At 40.2% G+C, this 23,421-nt stretch overlaps 1 protein-coding gene across 1 annotated transcript in view; it reads left to right on the top strand.

Annotated features, from left to right (window-relative positions):
• Positions 1-16,986, top strand: part of LOC134431826 (interleukin-6 receptor subunit beta-like) — a 32,775-nt gene extending 15,789 nt beyond the window's left edge. Inside the window, exons 9-15 of the mRNA XM_063180033.1 lie at positions 681-839; positions 1,889-2,011; positions 2,588-2,740; positions 5,488-5,631; positions 8,652-8,748; positions 10,692-10,755; positions 14,767-16,986. Coding sequence (XP_063036103.1) covers positions 681-839; positions 1,889-2,011; positions 2,588-2,740; positions 5,488-5,631; positions 8,652-8,748; positions 10,692-10,755; positions 14,767-15,243 — 1,217 coding nt within the window. The 3' untranslated portion in view covers positions 15,244-16,986. The remainder of the gene's footprint in view (positions 1-680; positions 840-1,888; positions 2,012-2,587; positions 2,741-5,487; positions 5,632-8,651; positions 8,749-10,691; positions 10,756-14,766) is intronic.
• The last annotated feature ends 6,435 nt before the right edge of the window (positions 16,987-23,421 follow it).

Genomic DNA, 23,421 nt, shown 5'->3' with positions numbered 1-23,421 from the left:
AGACAGCCCTAGCTCCATCAGACAACCACAGCTCCCTCACAATTAATGAAATTTGCCTTTCTTGTATTCGTTTCCAGACAGGAGACAGAATGGAGAATGTTTATGTCTCTCACAAGGCCTACTTCTTACCTCAAAATGGCAGGTTGCCCTTTTCCGTCCTTAGTGTCAGTCAGAAGGTCCTTCCTTGTTTCGTAGCCTGTCTTTAAAAATGTCAACATCTTCAAGATCCTTTCAGAAAATTCAAAACATATGAAATATGAAATCATTTAGCTATGATCTATCACTAGCCCCTTCTCCTCCACCTCAGGCAAGCACTATCTCAGAGTTACTCCATGTGTAGCAGCTGCTAGTGGCTCACCGGAGGTTATTTAGCAGCACCTGACATCTTTCTCCTGAGCCTTGGAACAACCAGTTAATTTCAAGCAATCAGAAATCAGGAAAACTCTCGTACAGCAATCCGCACTGTAATTCCCAGCTACCACTGTAAAGTAGTAAATGCTAAGATTCTTCTATTGAAATACTATTGTAAACCTTAATGTGATAAGTGAGTCATTTGCTATGTTGCTATATTTGCTTAGTGAATAATCTTTCAAAAACAGAGAAAAAGGGAGAAAGAAAAAACAATAGGGAAGAAAACTGCTTTCCTGTTTATTGACCTTTAATTGTGTATTTGTTCACAGACTTGCCTGGTCAAATCCATGTCAAAAGCCAGGGAACAAATGCAGTTGTCACATGGACTCCAGAATACAAACCAAAATGTTTTGTGGTTGACTGGGGCACTAGTAAAGAGAATATGCACATGAAAATAATAACTACGGCTACTGGAAATTTCACATTAGGTAACAGCAACCACCACATCTCCTATGGAAGCACCCTTTCATTTCTTGGTTATTTTTGGTTGGGCAGAGTAGAATTTTTGTTCTGTTTTTAAGGGCAAACTGAAGATTCGTCCAGATAAGTACTGCTCTTAATAATTGTCCAGTACTAAGTCATCAGTTAATGCCTAGCAACATTAAGGCAGATAAAAAGAAGTATTAATTAGTGTTCTTCTGGATACTGTTGGGCAAGAAATGCAGCTAAGCTACTGGTACAATGTCTCTCCTTGCCCACATTGCAGACAGACCTATACATTACTGGCTCTAAAAAAAAACTTTCATCTTGTACCTAGGTAAGCTTATCTTTCAATATAAACTGCTCTGTTACAGACTCCCTAAGGTTAATTTCTGGTTTTATACCAGTGTCTATACTTGTCAAAGCCTAAATTCTCAACTCCAGTATTCTGCTTACCATGCTACACACAATGGGCGTCAGTCAGGGATTTCTATATGGAACAAACATTGAAAATGTTGATTGAAATCATGTAGGTAACTCTTGCAAAGGCCATTCAGCACTGTTTTTATGTGCAATGGAGAACATTTAGCTTTAGAGTTCTACAAAGTCTTATAGAGAGCACTGTTTACCTTTGTCCTTCTGCAATATCTGTAGTGCCACATTACAGCTGGGTTTTTTCTTTGGGTTTATGTATTCTAGCTGAGTGGGAAATACCTATCCCTGAAATAAGATAACTACAGCCATTTTAGTTCCTAATCTCTCCTTCAGCTGCTAAAGTCTCCTGTAGGGAGACTATAAACACAGCTGTGATCTTCTAAAAGAAAACCCAAGTTTTGTCTGTTCTGGCTTTGAAATAGTTTACATAAAGCATCTAGAGGCACTGAAGAAGGATGTACATATTTTGTACTCAGTGGAAAGCGCTATACTCTTATGCTATGCTATGAGTCTCAGAAAGCAAGAAATATACAGAAAATCTATGAAGCTGTTGATTTTCCTCTTATTCTTTGTAATTTATAACTTTTCAGTAGACCTTGACATATCTTTATTTGTTTTCCAGACAATTTTCAGCCATATAAGTTGTACAAAATAATGGTACATGCATCTGATGTGTGTCAGTGTGAAAGTTTCATAAAACATGAAAAGACTTTTGGAGTGACTCACTTTTACTTCATTGAAGGAGGTATTCTTTGTGTAATCCCCTTTGTGTAATCCACCCCTCTATATTTCTTCTTGTTTCCTATTTGTAGCAGTAAAAAAAGGACTACACAAGATTTCTTTTCCAGATGACTGAACAACTTTCTCCAGATAGCATTGCCTTTATTCTTAGCAGTCATGTCCTGGCAGTGAGCAACCTGAATGCTATTCCTTACTGACACATCCACAGAAATATTTTTATTATATGTGACATTACCAAAAATAACAGAAAGATGGTCTCAGACCCATGTGGCTCAAATACAATTTCAATCATATTTTCCAATCCCAATTTCATAGTGTCTCATATTGCAAGTTGAAATGAAAGTTGTTGCTATTGGAGTAAAATATTCATAATGAGAGAGTCACAATTTCTACCTACTTTGGTATTGTTTAAGGTGAGAGGTTTTTACTACCTGGCACTTTGCCTTTCTCGTGCACCCTTTACATTGCATTTATAGCATCTAGAATTTGACAAGAACTCTCTTGGAAACAGCTGGGATTCAGTCTTGTATGTCCATTGCACAGGTATTGATGCAGAACTCAAATATCTGTTTTTTTCAAGTTCCTAGGACTGGTCCTGCTAATGTGACAATTCTGAATATCACAAAGCATTCTGCACTTGTGAAGTGGACTGAAATACCTGCAGAAGACCGTCTGGGCTTTCTCCAGGGATACAGGATCAGTTACACAGATTCATCAAGGAAGAAGTCTCCAGGTAAGTCACCACTGCCAGAACAAAGCAGCAGCTCAGGGTCATGAAAGAAGAGCTTCATTCAGACCATGTATTCTACTGAGTTATTTATGATTTCTGCACAAATTGAGTGCTCTGCTCTCAAAGGTCAGCTCCTGGTTAGACTCTTAATGCTCTAGATGCTCCCATGAACACTTAGAATTTTCTAATTTTTATCTCAAATTAAATATTGCTATTTCCATAAAAATTAAATTTCTGAGACTACAACAGAATTCTCTAGGAGCACTTAAAGGAAGACACACATTTTCACTATTACGATTTCAGTAGCAAATGAATATTATGTTATGTAAGCAAATGACTTATGTTTCATAGCACCTCATCCAAGCTTGATTCAGAGCCTTTCTATAAGATGCAAGACATTCTGTATTTCATTTTTTAACTCACTTAGCAGTTTGCATTTCTCATGTTTCTAAATACACCATTATAAATTTAATTTTGGAAACATTTTATTAAATTGGTAGTTTTTATTACTAAGTTTGGATAACCTTAGAGATATTTTCCAACCTTAACAAACTACAAATGACGAAACTTCTACAAATAGGTATAAATTAATAGCTGTGAATTCAGACCACTTGAGTTTTCAATTTTAAAAAATCCTCATATTTTTTTGATAAACATTTTCTTTCTGGTCTAGAGTGGAAAGTCTCTTTGCCATAAGTAATTATACATTAACTTTGTACGTACTGGCTTTCAAACAAAATTGAAGACATTCTAGGGAAGACAAATATCAAGTAAGACCTGACAAAGGGAGATAATAAAAGTTCTATAATGCATGTTGACCTATGCCTTTAGAGAATCATAAAAGGTCTTCTGGAGATTCTATTCCATTTCAAATACCTATCTAAAATCACAAGAGCAGGCAGAATGGGAACATCCAGGGCTGAACTTAATTTTTTTTTCTCTATCTTAACCAGTTAAGACAGCAGTGACATGGCAACCAAGAGCCATTTTTTCCAGGCAGGAAGTATAATTTTACTGGAGAATTTGGGGGAAGGAAGTCCATAGGCTGCAGCATCACATCCCCTTCTGTGAAGATTTTAAATCCACAGTGGCAAACTTGAGGAGTAATTTCTGTCCCAAAGGCATCCTTACAACATGGCAGTTTGTACATTATTCTGGCCAAGGGAAAAGTCACTGCACTATCAGAAAAGGCAGGTTTAGCTGAAAGCTCCACAAAGCAGGTAAAGCAGAAAGCACAGCCCTGTTTCTGTACTGAATGATGAGTAATAGCACTGGCATAAATCAAGCTAAACCACTACTAACAACTGGATTGAGAGTAAAGTATGTGAAGAGGGCTAGTCCTAATGTTAACTCCTACATTCGGCATAAGAACAACTGTTCAGCATGTTAGATGTATTTTCCTCTCATGAAGTATAAGCAGCTTTCTGTGTTCATCACCTGCGATGGTTTGACCCTGGCTGGATGCCAGAGCCACTGGAAGCCAGAGCCACTCTGGCTCTGCAGGTGGACAGGGGAGAGAAAATGTAACAAAACATTCACGGGTTGAGATAATGACTAGGAGAGGTCACACATTACCACATGAGCAAAACAAACTTGACTTGGGGAAATTGATGGAATTTATTGCTGACGAAATTCAGAGTAGGATAATGATAAGTAAAACAAACCTTTAAAACACCTTTCTCCACCACTCCCTCCTTCCCACCTCCAGCTCTTCCCCACCAGGGAGACACAGAGAGAGTTACAGTCAGTTCATCACAGATTGTTTCTGCCATTGCTCAGGGAGAAGAGTCCTTCTCCTGCTCTGGCATGGATTGCCTCCCATGGTAGACAGCTCTCCCATGAACTTCTCCAGCATGAGTACAGCCCATGGGTTACCATTCTTCACTAACTGCTCCAGCATCCACGCTATTTACTTCCTACAGGATTAAGTCCTTCAGGCCCAGCCTGCTCCAGTGTGCGTCCCCCACAGGGTCACGAGTCCTACCAGGAAACCTGTTCCAGCATGGGCTCCTCTCTCCATGGGTCTGGAGGTCCCTGTCAGGACCCTGCTGCAGCCCAGGCCTCCCACAGGGTCACAGCCTTGTCTCAGACATCCACCTGCTCTGGCCTGGGTCCCCTCCAGGGGCTGCACATGGATCTCTGCATCCCCTGGGGCCTCCATGGCTGCAGGGCCACAGCTGCCTCACCACGGTCCCACCACGGCTGTAGGGGAACCTCAGCTCTGGTGCCTGGAGCACCTCCTGCCCCTCCTTCACCAGCCTTGGTGTCTGCAGGGCTGCTCCTCTCACACATTGTCACTCTGCTCTTCTCTGGCTGCAATTACATTTGCAGAGTAACTTTTTTTTCCTTCTTAGATCTGTTATCGCAGAGCCATTTCTAATGGGCTCAGCCCTGGCCAGGGGCACCTCCATCCTGGGCCAGCTGGGATTGGCTCTGCTGGACGTGGGAAGCTTCTGGCAACTTCTCACAGAAGCCACTCCTGCAGCACCCCTGCCACCAAAACTTGGCCATACAAACCCAATACAGCCTTGGAGTGTCAAAAGCTCATGCTTTTAACTGCTGGATTTAAAATGTACATAAATATGTTGGGGAAAAATGTATCCATCCAAAGAGCATCTGTACAGTCTGGTTTGCTCCAGATGAGGATCAGGGTACTGAAATTTTGCTGTTTGCCCAGTCAGCTGCACTGATACCTGCTCAGCCATGAGAGCTCATCTAATCATCTCCTCCTAAAACCTTTTGTGTTTCAGCTGTTACTCTCAACACTTCTATCACAAGTTACCATCTTACCGGACTGAAGGAAAAGACCACCTATCGTGTGCAGATTTCAGGATTCACTAGTGCTGGAGAAGGACCTCAGACTCTTTCACAGCCTTTCAGCACTCCAAAATATGGTACTGTGGAACCCCTATGCATCTTTATTATCCAGCATGAATCTTTGCTTTATGTCCTCTCAATAATAAACCTCACAAGGTTTATTAGTCAATCCTCAGTTACTGAGAACAAACACAAAAAATTGGTCCTCTGCAAGATGTAAATTTTGTATCACAGAACAAAGTATTTAATTATCTGTATATTACCTGTATTTTATTACCTAATATACAGGGAACTTAGCTAGGGTTCTTCATCTCTGAAACTTTTTCTGACCTTTTTGTCCTAACTATGTGCACATATATTTATTTATTGACAATTACTCTTTAGATTTCATCAGATGAAATTTCTGCCTGTGACTAGTAATGTTCAATCATCTGCTTTTGGCAAAATCCTGAGCAGTCATGTAAAATTGGCTTCCTGAGCCATTAAATGCAAAAATAAAAGATTAAGTACCTTTCAATTGCTCCTAGTGTGGGTGAACACTAACTAAAATATCTTTTGCTTTCTGATAATTTAAGTACATTCTAAGTAAAAAGTCCTTTAGGTCACTGACAAAAGTTTACTTTTCTCAGAAGTGCCTGGATAGGCTAAGACCAATACAGTAACATTTAAAAAGTCTAAAAATCTTCAAATCATATAAGGTTGGCTAAACTTAGTCTTTCAAACATTTTTAACACCTTCTCAGTTAAACTAAAACTAACGCTGCAACAGACTTTTTTTGTTTGACCACAGCTTCCCTTAATGGAGATTTCTAAATAGAAAAATAAAAGAACATGCTAAGATGGTATCAGGAACCTGTGATATTCAGAAACAGAAGTATGCAAATGGTTTCTCCCCAGAGTAGATTTTTTGTGTTAAGTGAAAGAGATATAAAACCATACAAATAAATAGTCAAAAATGTAAAGAGATAAAAAGAAAGAAATTTAAAATCTTCCTTGAAATCAACAGGATTTGCACCCCTCCTCCCCCCACTGAAAACTTCCTCCTGTCAACACAAAACATTAAAGCCTCTCCCTAGAGCTTTCTTCAAGACTCTATTTCATTCATCCTACCAAGTATGTATTTGAAAAGTATTCAATTTTTCAGTGAAGTAACAAAAATGCAGAGTGAAATTAACACAACATTTTTAAAAAATCAAGTAATTACACTGAATTTAAATATTACATTTACTATTTTTGCTCTTCCCAAACATTTCACAGGTTTAATCCATTAGAAGTATCTAAGGTTTCTTTGCTATAGAGAACAAATTTCAGCAACAGAGCAATTTGCAGTTTTCCAAATTAGTTTTGAATGTTAGGTAGCTGTTTGGTAAAAAAAACTACTATTGTTGGGGGATGGGTAGGAAAAGAAAAAGCAAGGGTTTTTTTTTTTTGCAAGTATGGTTTGTCAATATCAGTAACACAATCATGAACTGGCCACACTATACAAGCACTATTTTTAAACTTTTGATGTCTCCTATAACGAAGGAGACATCAAAAATCTATAACAAAGACATCTACACTGACTCCCTCTTAACATCACAGTCAGCTTCGGTTCTTGTGTTAGCCTGAGCATTTTATCAACATTCATTAACCTCTCAAACACTTTCTCCTCTGTAGGTAGGTGGGATCTTGATAGAAAATATCTCAAGCAAGTATTAAGAGGCAATAAGAGACATAGGTTTGCTTCAAGGCTTGACAAATGACTGATTACAGATAAAGTGGTCTTAATGATCTTAAAAGTTAAAGCACGGACACTATCTAAATACACAAGCTGTGTTATTGCTATCAGGACCAGGCATGACCTCTCAAAACAACCCTAAAACAAAATAAAGCCAAATCAAATAAAAAACCCACAAACAAATAAACAAACAAGCAAAATCCCCAGAAAACAAAAACGAAAACCAACCAACCAAAAAAAACCCCAAACACTACCAGAAAATCCTGAAATCGATAAAAAGCTACTTTCATTTAAATAGTTTCTTATAATGTCAGATGTGCATGAGGGTCCTGACCTGTTAAACAAGTTAGAGCTCACATAACAGCTTGAGGAGGAAATAAACCACTTGGCAGGTTGGAGATGGACAAAGAACCATCTGAAATTCAGCAAGGGCAAGTGCAGGGTCCTGCAGCTGGGGAGGAACAACCCCAGGCACCAGCACAGGCTGGGGCTGCCCTGCTGGGGAGCAGCTCTGTGGAGAAGGACCTGGGGGTCCTGGTGGACAAGAAGCTCTCCATGAGCCAGCAGTGTGTCCTGGTGGCCAAGAAGGCCAATGGTAACCTGGGGGCATTGGGAAGAGCATTGCCAGCAGGTGGAGGGAGGTGATCCTGCCCCTCTACTCAGCCCTGCTGAGGCCTCACCTGAGTGCTGTGTCCAGTTCTGGGCTCCTCAGGACAACAGAGACATGGAGCTGCTGGAGTGGGTCCAGTGGAGAGTTGCAAAGGTGTTTAGGGAGCTGGAGCACCTTACTAGTGAGGAAAGGCAGGGAGAGCTGGGCCTTTTTACCATGGAGAAGAGGCAACAGAGAAGGGACCTCAACAATATATACAAATACCCTAAGGGCAAGTGTCAGGAAAATGGGGCCAGACCCTTTTCTGGGGTGCCCAATGACACAAAAAGAGGCAATGAGCATAAACTGAGACACAGGAATTTCCACTTGAACATGATGAACTTCTTTACTGTGAGGGTGATATTGACCAGAGAGCCTGCGGAGTCTTCTTCCATACAGATACTCAAAACCTGCCTGGATGCAATCCTGTCTCACCTGCTTTAGGTGAACCTGCAACCTTTAGGGGATTAGAATAGATGAGCTTCAGAGATCCCTTCCAACCCCAACCATTCTGTGATTCTATGATACCTATATAGCTTAAAAATACAAACCTGAAAAGCCCACACTCCCCTGAGAACACCAGCTTTAGTTTTAACTAAATTTTACTTAAATTCCAGAACAATGTGTAAAGTTGGCTTTGACTTCTCTTTGAAATATTTCTCTCATGAAGTTAATAAGGTCTTTCTGTACTTAACGCCATAAATCTGATTCAAGCTTTCTGTTTCCCATCAGATAAAGGAGAACTTGAAGGTTTTGTGATTGGTCTTTGTTTCAGCATGGTACTCATTCTGGTTTTTGCACCTCTCACTTGTTCTCTGGTGATTAAAAGGTAAGAACAGAATATTGGCTGGAGTTCCTAGCAGCACTCTTGTTTTGCTTAGCTCTGAGTTTCATGACACCAGGCCTTTCTTGTCATTAAAGGCAACACAACTCAAAAAATGCACAACACCAAAAGCCCCACAGTAATCTCACAGTGAGAGCAATTACAAGCCACTATAAGCTAATTTAAATGGTAAAACAAATTTGTAAAAAATCTGTACTCTTTAGATTTTGGTTCCTTTATGTGACTACCTCCTGTCACAAACACTCTTAGAAAGAGACAGGACCATTTCTCACACTGGGACATATGCTACATATATATAGATAAAGCATGCATTTGATAAATTTTATCTAAGATGTTTCTTGTAAACACATTTGGATATTAAATTTATAAAGTATGCATATAAGCACATAATGACAAGGAGCAATAAATAAGTAGGAACAAGAGAGAATAATAAGGGTGACTGTAAGTTCTGGCAATGGTCCTTTTATTTTGTGAAAAATTGGTTTCTGCAATAATAAAGTATTCACCCCCACATAATAATCTGAAGTACAATATCAGGAGCATACACTATGACTAGAAAGTTTGCATAGTAATGGGTTCCAATAATAATTTTCTGACAAACCTAATTGCATACAACCTCTCATGTTACTATTTGGTGTCCTAGAACACTGCCTTCCCTTTTACTCTTCTTCACAAAGCACCAGCCTCAGAAGCTGAAAGCACAGCTGCTGAAGGACAGTTGGCACAACCTGTGGCTTGAGAGCCACACAGCATGACATAGCCTGCTTTAGCTTTTAACACTTGTCCTTGCCACTGGAAAACAGACTCTGCCTTTTCAGATTGTGTTCTAAGTTGCACTGTGTCTGACACAACATTTTTGGCAGGAACTTCTGAGACTTACCTAGTTTTGACCTAGAGTAAACTTTATTGTGTTCAGTATAAGACTACACCTCTTTGTCTGGGCTCAATAGGAAAGAAGAAAGGGGAAAAAAGTAAAACAAAACATAAAACAACCAGGCAGCACCCAGAAGCCCAGTGTAGCACTACAAAATAGTGCTTAAATTTGTACATTTGTAGTAATATTGAACAATTGAACTGAGATAAAGGGTCCCAGTGATACCCTCGTCTCAATTGCCTTCTTGATTTTTAAGAAAAGGGTCACCAGCCAGCCAAACACCCATCTTCACAGGATCAGCAGGAGATTCAGTAACTTTACAGCCACAGTTTTCACCTCCAACCACAGCATAAGCAGAGGCAAAGTACCCTAAAGCTAATGAAGTCTAGCTTTACTTTCAAAACAGGAAAATACTGAAACCAACACTAAGGCAGAGTGTTGGACTACTTAAAGTCTCAGCCTCTCTTACAGCTTTGTTGAGGCTTTTTTTATGGAGATACTGTATGTGATAGCTCCCAGAAAGAGCCAAACTCAAAACAATCAGGAAAGAGCAGGAGTTGTGTTGTCTCCTTAGAGCTTCTTCCAGACTACCGGTGCCATTGCACAGGGGCTGAATGCAGAAGCATTTGTTTTCAGGGGAAAGGAAACTTTTAAATCAAAGCCCAGGAGCAAATACTTACTAAAACAAGCTTTGTTTTTTATATCCCAAAGACCTCAAGGAAGATGGAGGATTTGTGGAAATGATAACAAATTAGATGTATAGAAATATTAGATATGTAGATTAAAAGTACAGAAAGAGACAACATTGTCAGTACTTTCACAGCTCCTTTGTCATTAAATAAGGATGTTAATCATCATTAACTCAGTATTTCAGTATAGACAACCAAGTTTGTTCTTCAGCTTTTAATTAGCATTATGCTTAAATGTCTCTGTAGAACACCTTTTTTATGGTTAAAAAAATGTCAATATGTTATGTATGAACAATAATTAATTTAGATGCATAGGAAATGTCAGTCATCTAACCTGATGTTAAATGTAAAGTACTTCTTTACAGGCTGAAAATATCATATTGGCACAGTGTGCCCACCCCAGGAAACAGCACTGCACTCCAGGATATGGTGAGTACTCTTCTGACAGCATGAAAAAAATACACAGGGGAGATCTTTGATTAAGCTGTAGTGCTAGTTATCTGTCCTTTGACACTTTACTCAAGAGAATGTCTAACATCAACTGCTTGGAAGCCAGAGTAATATTCAAAATATAGGATGGGGATAGTTTCTATTTAGGCATAGGCTGTATACACTGTAAAATTTAATAAAGGTCTCAGACTGTTTTTGAGTACATTGTAAAGCATTTTTAAAGACATGATCCTTAAAAGAACAAATCAAAGCTGAATGGAGGTAGATGGAGTCTAAAGAGAGAAATTCAGAGGTTTTTTGTCCATCTGGACCAAATTTCATGGGACAAGCCAATTAAACCTGAAACATCTTCATTATTTTCCTTACCATAAAATGAAGTGCCATGAAGTCTAACCATTAACCAGTCAGTTTTCACCAACTCAAAATGATTATTAAGTACAAGTTGTTCAAAATACGAAGTAGTGGATTGTGGCCTAATTCCAGAGAAGTCTAATGAGAGAGGCCATGTAACATGGTGTTTTCTGAAGTCTGCTCCTCAGCTTGCCTCCAAAGCAATCCAGGGGTTCTGTCTGGCAGCTGGTGGCTGTCTGAGGAGCACCTACCTACCTGTAGGCCCCAAGGTTCAGCAGCATGCTCACACCTTGCCCACAGCTTTCCCCTTTATTTTGCTAAGTATACCAGAATTTCAGTACTAAATAAGCAGGAAAATCAGCTGTTAGGAAAAAATACAGCTATTAGAATCAACTGCTGGAGACCACATTATCCACTTTTGCCCATTAGTGGACTTATTTGTATCTTCACCTCCTTGCCTTCCCACTTTTAACAAGATTTCTGCTTGCAGTATTTTGACATCTGATACTAAAAGTCCTCCTTTTAGAACACATAAGTTCATCTCGTAAGTCTCAGACCACCTATGATTGTGGTTTTGTATCAGGAATTCCTACTGCTTTCCTTTATAAATCTCTTTTTCTGGAAGACTTGAACTTAAGTTGGCCCTTGACAATCTAGCAGTTCCTCTCACAAGCTTTAACAAGCAGACTTCTATCTCATCAAATTTTGGGCATTGGCTAGGTAGGTATCTAGTGTCCAGAACTGGGATACAGAGTGAACTAATCAGAAACAGTATTTCAGAAGACCCTGATAGTCTGCTGATAATCAGAAGTTTTGCTGAACATCAACATTGCTTCCTGCAACAGAGCAAGTAGGAATTTTCATATTCCACATCAGGACTTTCTCACTTGCTTTCTTCCACCTAAATGCAGCTAAAGAAGTGACGAGTTCAGAGCTAATCATCAGATAGCCATTTTGCAATGAAGAAATGCAAGTGAAACATGCTGAGACTGCATGCTACAGAAAGGATAAGTAGGTTTTACGAACCACAGTGCCATTTTGACATAAAATGCATAAAAGCAAAATATATGAATTAAAAATGCCTTTAACTTTTCTTGCAGAAGCAAAGAAACTGTCAAAGAAAATGAAGTTTGTATTAACCATGCCTGGTAGATAATATTGCAATGTTCATAACCTGTTAGACACAGAAATACCAGACACCCGATAATCGTTTGGAAGAAAGCAGAAAAAGCACTATGTCAGGAGATAGTACACTAAACAGTTTAGCAGATACATTGTCTAGAATTAATTTGGTAATCTGAACAATTAATGAACTGTGGAGAAAGGTATTCCCCAAATAGGTAAGGCAAAACAGGGGCAGGGAGCAAATCTTGCTATATTCTGTACATTCATTTGATTTCTAGTTGTTCCAAGACTGAACCACATCAGTTTAGTTGAGCAACTTAGCAACTCATGACAAAAAATACAAAAATAATCCAAAAAAGACAGCAAGACAACTTGTTGTCCAGTAATCCAGGGGATTACTTAACAAAATATAAATCATACATCCCATGGTACAGAGCAGCAGGAGGAACTGAAGATATTCTCATTACAGAGATGAGGAAAATGAACTGTGGGGAACTAAAATGTCAGTCAGTCACCCAAACCAGTCTCCTGGTCTTCATATATAGCCAAAATTCTTCAAAGATGCTTCTTCTTCTTTGCCTATTGCCTCTTTCAGACAGAATCCTAGCATTGCTATGTTGTTTAGAAAAGACCTCCATGATCATCAAGTCTAACCATTAACCAGTTCAACAATGATCCATGTCTCCAACTGACACAGGAAGACCTTTTCCAAACACTTTCAGGGATGGTGAATCCACCACATCCCTGGACAGCCTGACCACCCTTTTTGAGGAGAAATTCTTCCTAATATCCAATCTAAACCTTTCCTAGTACAACCTGAGGCCATTTCCTCTCATCCTGTCACTTGTTACCTAGGCAAAGAGGCCAACCCCCACCTGGCTACATCCTCCTTTCAGGCAATTGCAGGGAGTGATAAGGTCCCCCCGGAGCCTCCTTTTTTCCAGGCTGAACACCTCCAGCTCCCCATTAGACTTGTGCTCCAGACCCTTCCACCGCTCTGTTGCCCTTCTCTGGACACACTCTAGCACCTCAAAGTCCTTCCTAAACTGAGAGCTCAGCACTGGACAGGATTCCAGGTGTGGCCTCAGCAGGGCCCAGCACAGGGGGACAATCCCTGCCCTGGCCCTGCTGGCCACAGCATTGCTGATCCAGGCCAGGATGCCACTGGCCTTCTTGGCCACCTGGGCACAGCCTGGCTCATGTCCAGCTGCTGTCACCAGCACCCCCAGCTCCTTTCCAGCCACTCTGCCCCAGCCTGTGGAGCTGCCTGGGGCTGTTGTGACCCAAGGGCAGGACCCAGCACTGGGCCTTGTTGAACCTCACACCATTGGCCTCAGCCATGATCCAGCCTGCCCAGATCCCTCTGCAGAGCCTCCCTGCCCTCCAGCAGATCAGCACTCCCACCCAGCTTGGTGTCACCTGTGAACTGATTGAGGGGGCCCTCCATGAGATCACTGGTGAAGATGTTAAACAGGACTGGCCCCAGTACTGAGCCCTGGGGAACAGCACTGGTGGCTGAACACCAGCTGGATGTAACTCCACTCACCACCACTCTCTGGGCCTGGCCATCCAGGCAGTTTTTTACCCAGTGAACAGTGTAACTGCCTAAGCCAGGAGCAGCCCATTTATCCAGGAGAACTCCATGGGAAATGGTATCATGTGCTTTACTAAAGTCCAGGTAGACATAAAACCTATTTCAGATTTGGTAGCTTTGGAATTTGGACAGCTCTGCATAAAAAAAATGCGATAATGAGCATACATATCATACAGATCTTTATTAAAAAAAGGCAGAAGTTAACCATGTAGTGATGTCTACTTATCCCATTACAAGTGAAAAAGAGAGAGAAAAAAGACTTATTTGGTATTCCTGAGACTTCGAAGAACAACATTCTCATTTCTCAGTCAGATCACAACTTGTAAGAAGAAAGAAAATAAAAAACAATGCACACTTGCAAAAAAGCCCATTGTAAACAAGTTTAGAGCAGGTGGAGACAGGGAGGTAGGGGGGGAAGGAAAGAAGAATATCTAATAGCTATACCAGCCTGTTCATAATTTAAAAACCATTATGGCAAACACAGAAAAATCTAGAAGGAAAATAAGGAAGCTTGGTTTTACCAACAGTTCTCCATTTAACCATCCAGAATTTGCAAAAAATTTATTACCCCAGGTATAGCCAGATCACAGCATGGCATGAAGTTTAATAACAAACTGTTCATAGCAGCTGACAGCTTAATGTTTTCTGGCTGCTGTTCAAATTTCTGCCTTTTCACAGGAATATATTTGCTAAATTTTTTGAAAGCTGTGTTCTCAGAACAGCACATTATGAGGCTTACATTTTATCATCACTAATTTTGGTGTAAAGTAAACATAAAAGCAAGAAAAACTGATTAAATACTATGGGACCAGAGATGATGGTCCTTTAAATTAGGTACTTTCAGTTATATTTCTAAAACCAAAGATGTGCTAAAATGGATTAATTAGCATGTTATTCTTTTTTCTTGCTTTCTCCCACAGACTAATTGGAAACACGTTTCAGGATCACTGCTTCAGGCCCTGTCAGACAATGATACCACCAGCCTTTTTGTCATAGAGCATGAATCAAAGGTTCCTCTGACCCTAGATCTCTCCATAGATGGTGGAGAAGACAACAAGCATGACACCTGCCAGTCAGAAAAACCTAGCAATAGCATAGACATGAGTCCAAGGCATGAAGAAGTCCCTGCAGAAGCAGTGACAAGTGAAGAAGACACCATTTCCACGGAAGTACCACTCTTGAGTGACTATGCCAGCATGGAGTTTAGTCAGAAAGCCCTGATGGGTCTGGCAATGAGCACACCTGAAAGAACTGCTCATCCTCGTCTGAAAATGGAACTAAGCAGTAAGCCAGCACAAACTGTGCAGAAGGTTTTGTTTGCTTCCCAGGACTACCTCAAACAAAGCCAGGTGGTACTTCTGCCATCTGGACCAAATTTCATGGGACAAGCCAATTAAACCTGAAGCATCTTCATTATTTTCCTTACCATAAAATGAAGTTCCAAATCTTGTTGTACTTCAGTGGAGCCACTAGGACCATATGGGACAGTGAGCTTGTGACAATAGCTATCTCCACTATAGTAACTTTCATTGGTGAAATAGATTGATTGTATTATAAGATTAGCTATTGTATTATAAGATTAGCTATTTCAACACAGTCATCCAGTGGAAAAGTTCATCTTCACACAGCCAAAACCTTTAGGGACTTACATGAAAAATCTTTCAGTAAAGTACCTCTTGCTTGATATTTTGTTCCAGGGCATTCAGGAGCCATTCAAGGTTTCCACTCTAAGCACAATGTCATTGTAGACATCAGAAAAATTCTCTACTCACTTTGACCAGCTTCAGATCTGATTTCCAGATCCAGTAAGTTCTTCACCAAAAAAAAATTACAGCAAAAGTGTCCACCACTTCAAAGAACATCTCCAGTTGGTCAAAGCCGGTCACAGAAATTAGTGCAAATCTTTCAAATTAGGAATCTAAAGTTTGCTTATTGATCCATGAAAAACCCCATTAGTGCTTTACATTCCAGAACTTTACACCTTTAGTCATTGTAGATAAATAGTGCTGTGTAAGTGAAGATGATAATAAGTTTCATTAACAGTATTGGAGTTGTTACTTGTATGAAATTAAGGCTATTTCCTCCTACAGTTGCCCACACATTCAGAAAAACCCATCCAAAATTTGTGATGAGGTGTAACTGCAGATATATTTTCACACTGCAATGACAATAACTGTTAAACAGACTTCAGGAGCTGAAACATGTATTTCAAGTACCCATACCTCCCAAGATTGCCTGGAAGAGGAGCGACTAGAATACAGGGGATAAAAGGGTCTTCCTCAATATGCTGTCTATGCAACTCCATCATGTATCTCCACAATGCAAGGAGTCTCGACCATTTTCAGGCTTACAAGAGTTTCTCAGTCATGAACTCTCCAAGCATTAACGGTCTGCACTTATTGTAGAAGACCCAGTTTATTGTTGTTGTCTCAAGTTTAAGGAGTATTTTGTTAAAATTGCTTTGTGGAGAAAGAAATTGATCAACTGTATCATAAGCACCAGAGAATCCATAGATGGATATTTTAAAAAAATTTCTCATTAAAAGTGAAGGATGATTGGCATTCACACAAATATTTCCACTCATACCAGGCAGCATGAATGATAGAATTATAGAACAGCCATGGTCACAAAAACTCAGAGAAATTCCATATCCCCACTTCATTGATTCAGTGAGAATCCAAAACAAAACCTAGTTTATTAATTTTCCTTATTTATATTCACTGTCTCTTTACCTATATCTCTCTATGTCTGCTAAGACCGCCAGGAACAAACCTGTATTTCACTGTGGGTTATGCACTGTATTTTTTCTTAGCACTTAAAATTCCTTCTTGTCCCACAAAGCAATGTGCACTCATAGCTGTTAAATCTTGCAATTGAAACAAGGGGTAAGAGAAGCACACCCTAGAGACTGCACAACTTTGGACAGTCTTTTAAATATCTTTCTTCTTTTTCTGAACTTTAATCTGGTGACTTTGTCTAATTGAATTTAAGAGAATGCAAATGATCCTGCTGTTAGTGGAGCTATTTTTACTGATAATATCAAGTAGTGTTATTGAAATGCTGTTACAGACAATGAAGTCCTGATATATAATCTTTATCAAGTAGTCATAATTTGCCCTTTTCCAGAATAAAATAATTATCCATGCTCATTACTTACAGTATTTATTTCATTTCTGGCCAAAGAAACTTATTTTTCTGGTGCATACCTTCAATAGTTTTACTCATCCCTGTAAACACCAAATTCTTCTTTTTGTACTCTGAACCTAACAAACCAATACGTATTATTCTGTTATGGATAAAATATGTATAAAGTAAGCAAGTAGAACCACACCAAAGCCTTGTAAGCAGTTCCAGTACATGAAACATGAAACTCAAGAGACAGATTGGGCTTTTAACCTGGTGATTATCAAGTCCACTCTACTAGCCATTGTCTGACATCTTATTACAGACAATTCATATAGCAGAACAGGAGAGTTCCAGCCATGGACATTAAATAGAAGGCATAGATGCATTCTACTTTCAGTTATAAAGTTCAAAATATATGTAATTCTTAATTGATCTCATTAGAGCAATATTTGCACAATGGCCATAAATAGTACATTTGGGAGAGTAAGAGATACATATAAAATCCTGGTGTGGAGATTGGAAACAAATTCAAACCCCATCCCATTATGATGTATACTTTGGGAGCAAAGAAAGAACCTTTTATGTGGAGAGAAATAGAAAAGCATATTTACTAAATAGTTTCATGGAGCCAAAAAAGGAGGTTTAGTTGGAATAATGTACCTACTCTGTGATACAAGAGACATACCATGTTCAGGTCTTCAGGTCAGGGAAATATAGATGTCTGTGGTACGTGTTTTTGGTTGGCTCTCCTGTGGAGATTTTTATTTCAGTTAGAATGGTCTACAACAATTATCTAGCTGTACTCTCTGACCTCTTCAAGCAGTTTAAAAAACAGTGACCGCAGAAGCCTTCTTACACAAATAAACATGTAAGATACTTGATTCTATGTGTTATAGTACTGTTCAAGTGGTTAGTGTAGTGTTCTTAGCATCAATATTCTTAGCTTCAATATAGGTTATGTGGAGTGAAATTGAAGATGTGAAAGCTCAGGACCACAAAAGACAAGGTATTTTATAATTAAATTTTTGCTGCTTTTTCACTGTCAGCATAGCTCTGGATGATCACTGTCAGCATTAGTGAGAATTTAGACATGGTGAAAGCTTAGACAACTGTAGACCTGGAAGCACGTCATCATCATGATTTATATAGCATGGGATATTATACTGCAAGGTTACAGTATTTTATCATTCTATATTTACATAAAAAGAAAAGTAATACTCAGTCTCTAATATAGCACAAAGCTAGGTTAGTATACATGTATTTTTCTGGTATCCAGAGTAGATGTTTCTTCTTGCATGAGGAGTTTTTATTATTTTTAATTTTTCATATTTTTAATTTAGTGCTTAAAGTCAGACTACACTGCAGTAGTTAGCTCTGAAAATTAATACTGTATCAGACACAAAATAAACAAGGACTCACCCTGGAACAGGAGATTGCAGCAACAACAATACTGTAGAGGCTTATTCTGCATAAGTGAATAATAATGTCTACCAAATATCTACAAATTCCCCCAAAATCTAAGCCTTTAAGCTCAGAGCCTTAACCCTTTTAGCCACTTTTATGGCACAATAGTATCTGCATTTGAGCAGAGCTGTCTGGAAAGCAGAGAACACAGGGGCATCCTGTCAACTCAAGTCAACTACAGTTATTGCTACAAAAATTGTCAAATAATGAAGCCCTTCATGAAAGACCTCTGGTTACAGAAGATACTCTTGGCCGAATGTCACAGGTTCTTGGTTTGCCTGTTTCTCTCACTCAGTGGCACTATGTGTCTGCCGCCTGAATGAGGTTAAATGTGTTCTGGTACAATGTTGATGGAATTTGTATGAACCTGGATAATGAAAATAGTGACACCTTACACCACTCACTTTGAGCACTGTTTGTAGAAGACTGCTAAGACAAATCACTCCATGCCAGTGGTGTTGGGATGGGAATAATCTTATCCTCATACCTATTTCAATTCTACAGCAGAAGCAACCAGCTTGATAATAAAACTAAAAACAACCTGCTGTGCTAGAAATGGTCATTTCCATCACCCATCCTCAGAGACCCCTCCAGTGCTTCACAGAATCACAGATCAATGAGGTTGGAAACGACCTTTAGGATTGAGACCAACTGCAGACTTAATATGGCCAAGCCCACCGCTAAACCACATCCTTAAGTGCCTCCTGGGATGGCGGCTTAACCAGTTCCCTGGGTAGTGTGTTCCAAGGCTTGACCACCCTTCCTGTGAAGAAATGTTTCCAGATATTCAATCTAAACCTCCCTTGGTGCAATTTGGGGCCAATCCTCTCATCCTGTCACTTGTTACCTTGTTACCTGTGAGAATACGTAGCATCCCACGAACTCTCTCTCCTTAGTCAATCCCCAAGCCCTCAACCCTGGAAACATTAACTACTTACCATAGTCATCCCTCCCAAAGGGAAAAACAGACTCCCCCATGGTCTTGGCGTCACAACTTCCTCTGGTTTCTCATTCCCCTGCCACTGCCTTGGTACCCCTGGAGGCCAGGCCCCTCTGCCCAGCCCTCAGCTCTGCCCCCCACCCCTTCCCCTTTATAAAGTGACTGCTCCACGGGGTTCATCCTCTTTCCCTGGGTTTGCCTTCAGATACTGTGTTATTCTGCTGGAATAAAACTTTGCAAAAGAGCCTTTCTTGCTTCTGTTGCTGAGCCAGCTGCAGTGAGTGTTGAGTGGAGGTTAGACTGCATTGCCTGAATGTTAACTCAGCTTGCCTTTTGACAGGAGAGGCTTGCTGGGGACAAGAGATAGGCAGCAGCACCTACCACTTTAACACCCAAATTTTAAAGAATATACTGACCCTCATCTCACTGCAACATCCTCTCAGACAGCTGTAGAGAGTGACAAGATCCCTTCTATGAGCCTCCTTCTCTCCAGCTAAACATCCTCAGCTCCCCAAGCCACCTCTTGCAAGACCTATGCTCTAACTTCCTTCCACAAAGCTTTCCCCAAGCAAATTGGTGAGCTTATTATTTTACCAGAATGAGCCCACTAAGGAACTACTCTGGACTTGTTGAAGTGGCAGATACAGGAAGGACAAAGAAAACTTCTGAAGAATGACGGGCAAAGCTACAACCATCACTGTCAGGAAAACAGATTAAATGGGTCCAGGTCCTTACTGGAGACACTGGAGTCTAGGTTAGCTGGAGAATAGTAAACATGCTATTTTACCTGAAAATTTACAGGCTGCAGACAGTTTTTCATAGATTTATAGTTTTTCATAGATTGCTAGCACAGAATTGGATAAGAGAACAATAAAAAAAAACCAGAACAATATGTATTCTCTGGCCTTTCCCAAATAGTAATTTGGGGATGGGCCCAGAGAGTGGTGGCAAATGGTGCTGCATCCAGCTGGGAATCAGTCACCAGCGGTGTCCTCCAGGGATCTGTGTTGGGCTCAGTCCTGTTTACTTTCTTTCTTTCTTTTCTGATGATTCAAATGAGGGGATTGAGTCTACCACAGCAAATTAGCAAATGACACCAAGCTGGGTGTGAGTGTTGATCTGCTGGAGGGTAGGAGGGCTCTGCAGGGAGACCTGGACAGGCTGGATAGATGGGCTGAGCCCAACAATCTGAGGTTTAACAAGACCAAGTGCCAGGTGCTGCACTTTGGCCACAGCAATTCCCTGCAGAGTTACAGGCTGGGGACAGAGTGACAGGACAGGGGCCAGGCAGAAAGGGCCTGGGGGTGCTGGTCACAGTGGCTGAACAGGAGCCAGGCTGTGCCCAGGTGGCCAAGAAGGCCAATGGCATCCTGGCCTGGATCAGCAATGCTGTGACCACCAGGGCCAGGGCAGGGATTGTCCCCCTGTGCTGGGCCCTGCTGAGGCCACACCTGGAGTGCTGTGTCCAGTTCTGGGACCCTCAGTTTAGAGAGGATGTTGAGATACTCAGACATGTCCAGAGAAGGGCAACAGAACTGTGGAAGGGTGTGGAGCACAAGTGGAGGAGCAGTTGAGGGAGCTGGGGGTGTTTGGCCTGGAAAAAAAGGAGGCTTAGGGGAGACCTCAGTGCTCCCAACAACTGCCTGCAACGAGGGTGCCGTCAGGTGGGGGTTGGTATCTTTCCCAGACAACCACAGCCAGGACACAGCCTTAAGCTCTGCCAGAGGAGTTTGGGCTAGACAATTGAAAAAATTTCTTCACAGAGTGATTGGGCCATGGAATAGGCTGCTGAGGGAGGTGGTGGAGTCACTGTCCCTCAAGATGTTTAAAAAAAGGCTGGATGTGGCACTCAGTGCCATGGTTTATTTTATAAGATGATGTTAGGTCACAGGTTGATCTCCAAGGTCCTCTTCAACTTCCTTGATTCTGTAATTGCTACTGTTAAACTTTGCTGGTAGTGAGTGGTTCAAGTCAAGATACTCAGCAATCAGCAATCATTGGCTTTCTTCCAAGTCCTAATTAAATAACCATTCTGGCATTCATTTCACATGTGTGGCTACTGGGTACCATCAGAATTAGAATCCATAGGATGCAATAATGCCTTTTGGCATTACAGCTGTGGTTGCATGTTTAGTATCTGGTGGTTTAGTGGGTTACAGAGTCTTGAAATTAACTTGGCCACTGTGACTTCTGTGTATTATTTTCAAGTGCTACCTACTCACTTTTAGAACAGAAGCTACATGTGTTTCTGCAACTTTTAATTATCACAGCTGTGTCAAAGAAGGTGTAATTTCCAATGCCCACACATACTAGGCAAAGACTGCATTGTAGCTTTTCAATACAACGGTGAGAACCTCATTGTTTAAAAAGAAATAGCATTTAGTCACATTGACATTCTAACTACTTGTGCTGGGTCATATGAATGTTCTTCCAATGCTGCAAAGCATTTATTAAAAAATTAAAATGAAATTTACATTGAATGCACTGGCTCAATGAAAACTAACATTACTATTAAGGATCCCACTATGAAAAAGAATATAAATATTTCCACTAATAACTAAGAGATTTTGTGAATGTTGAGGAAGTCTCTAGCTCCAAAACCAGTGAAAATAATCCAGTAGCATGTGATTCTTAATAATCCAGTAGCATGTGAAAATTGTTTCAATGTTCATTCAACCTTTATCAGAAGATCCTCTGGATTTCACAAAACTAAGTAAGAAAAACAAAGGTGTGATAGTACACTCAAATTCACCATATATAGGCTGTATCTCCATTGGAATGCTTGAGGAGTCGGCAGTTCCAAAAAAAAAGGTTGTGTGTGTACTCATAAATCCATGATACAATTGCTTTGAAGCCATTTGCTCTAAGAATGTTTCTTACTCTAATATATTTTAAGCATCAGGGTTTCTCCTCTCTGTTTCCATATTTGTCTATTTGCAGCTGCAGAGTTGCAGTGAACTTTTTTAAGTCCTCAATCCACCAAATCTTTTACTGACAAATAGTCAATGTGTTTTGTTTGTAATACTGTATGTGACTAATTTTGTATTCTCCAGTATGCTGATCCTAGGACACAGAGAAATAACATTGGAGACCCAGTCACAAACATAAAAGAATATATTTTCAACTTCTAAGGACAGTTGTTTTGGGTTTGTTTGTTGTTTGTTTTTTTGGGTGGGTTGTTTAGTTTGGTATTTTTTTAAATAGTATTGGTTGGCTATTTGAAAGCTTCAAGGAGCAAAAAGCATGGATGCAGAGAACAAGAGACGAAAGACACACTGGTTGTATTTCTCCTTACACCCCTCCACTTGCATTGTCTTTCCTTCCAGTACCCAATGTGTCTTGAAAAGGAAACCAGCTGTGCTACCCAGGTGGCCCAGTTTCGCACACTGGCATGATGGTACTCTGCCAAATGCCAGGTTACAGAATCTAACCTTACAGGTCCCATTCCCTTTCTTTGCTGGCAAAACTCTCATTGCAGTCATAAACTGCATTGCAGCAAGGACTACAGAGTTCTGATTTACTTAATTTTCTCCTTGGATTAAATAAAAGCACCTTCCTGCTGTCAGGCATTCTAATTTACTTTCCCACTGCCAAAAGAAATAGTTGAAACAACACATTTCATCAATTAATTGTTAAAGGTAAACCTCCAACATGTATCAGCCTTAGTCCTCAAGTGTTGGTTCAAGGCACCAGGTAATGAACTGGACATAAAATCAAAGTCAAAATAAACCTCTTTCAGATATGACTAAAAAGGCCCAGCTACTTGTACATGGAATATCTCTTATTAATGTGTAACTAGGTACATCACTTTCCAGTGCATTTTGGCAGATTACTATTGCATTAGACTACAAAATTAGCAGTGGTAGAGCAATAAAAATAGTGGTGCTTTGCGGTAGACTGGCTGTAACAAAGCCTGTAGCACACTCAGTGTCTAAATATCCAGTGTTTCAAACACTACCTGAAATCTTACTGTGATAGCTCAGGAGGGGGTGTTCCAGCACTGAGTTTTACACTGCAGTGAAGCATAGCCCAACTCCCAGAAGAT

The sequence above is a fragment of the Melospiza melodia genome, chromosome Z (assembly GCF_035770615.1).
Source record: "Melospiza melodia melodia isolate bMelMel2 chromosome Z, bMelMel2.pri, whole genome shotgun sequence".
Classification (NCBI taxonomy): Eukaryota; Metazoa; Chordata; class Aves; order Passeriformes; family Passerellidae; genus Melospiza; species Melospiza melodia.
This window is presented reverse-complemented; position numbering and strand designations above follow the sequence as displayed.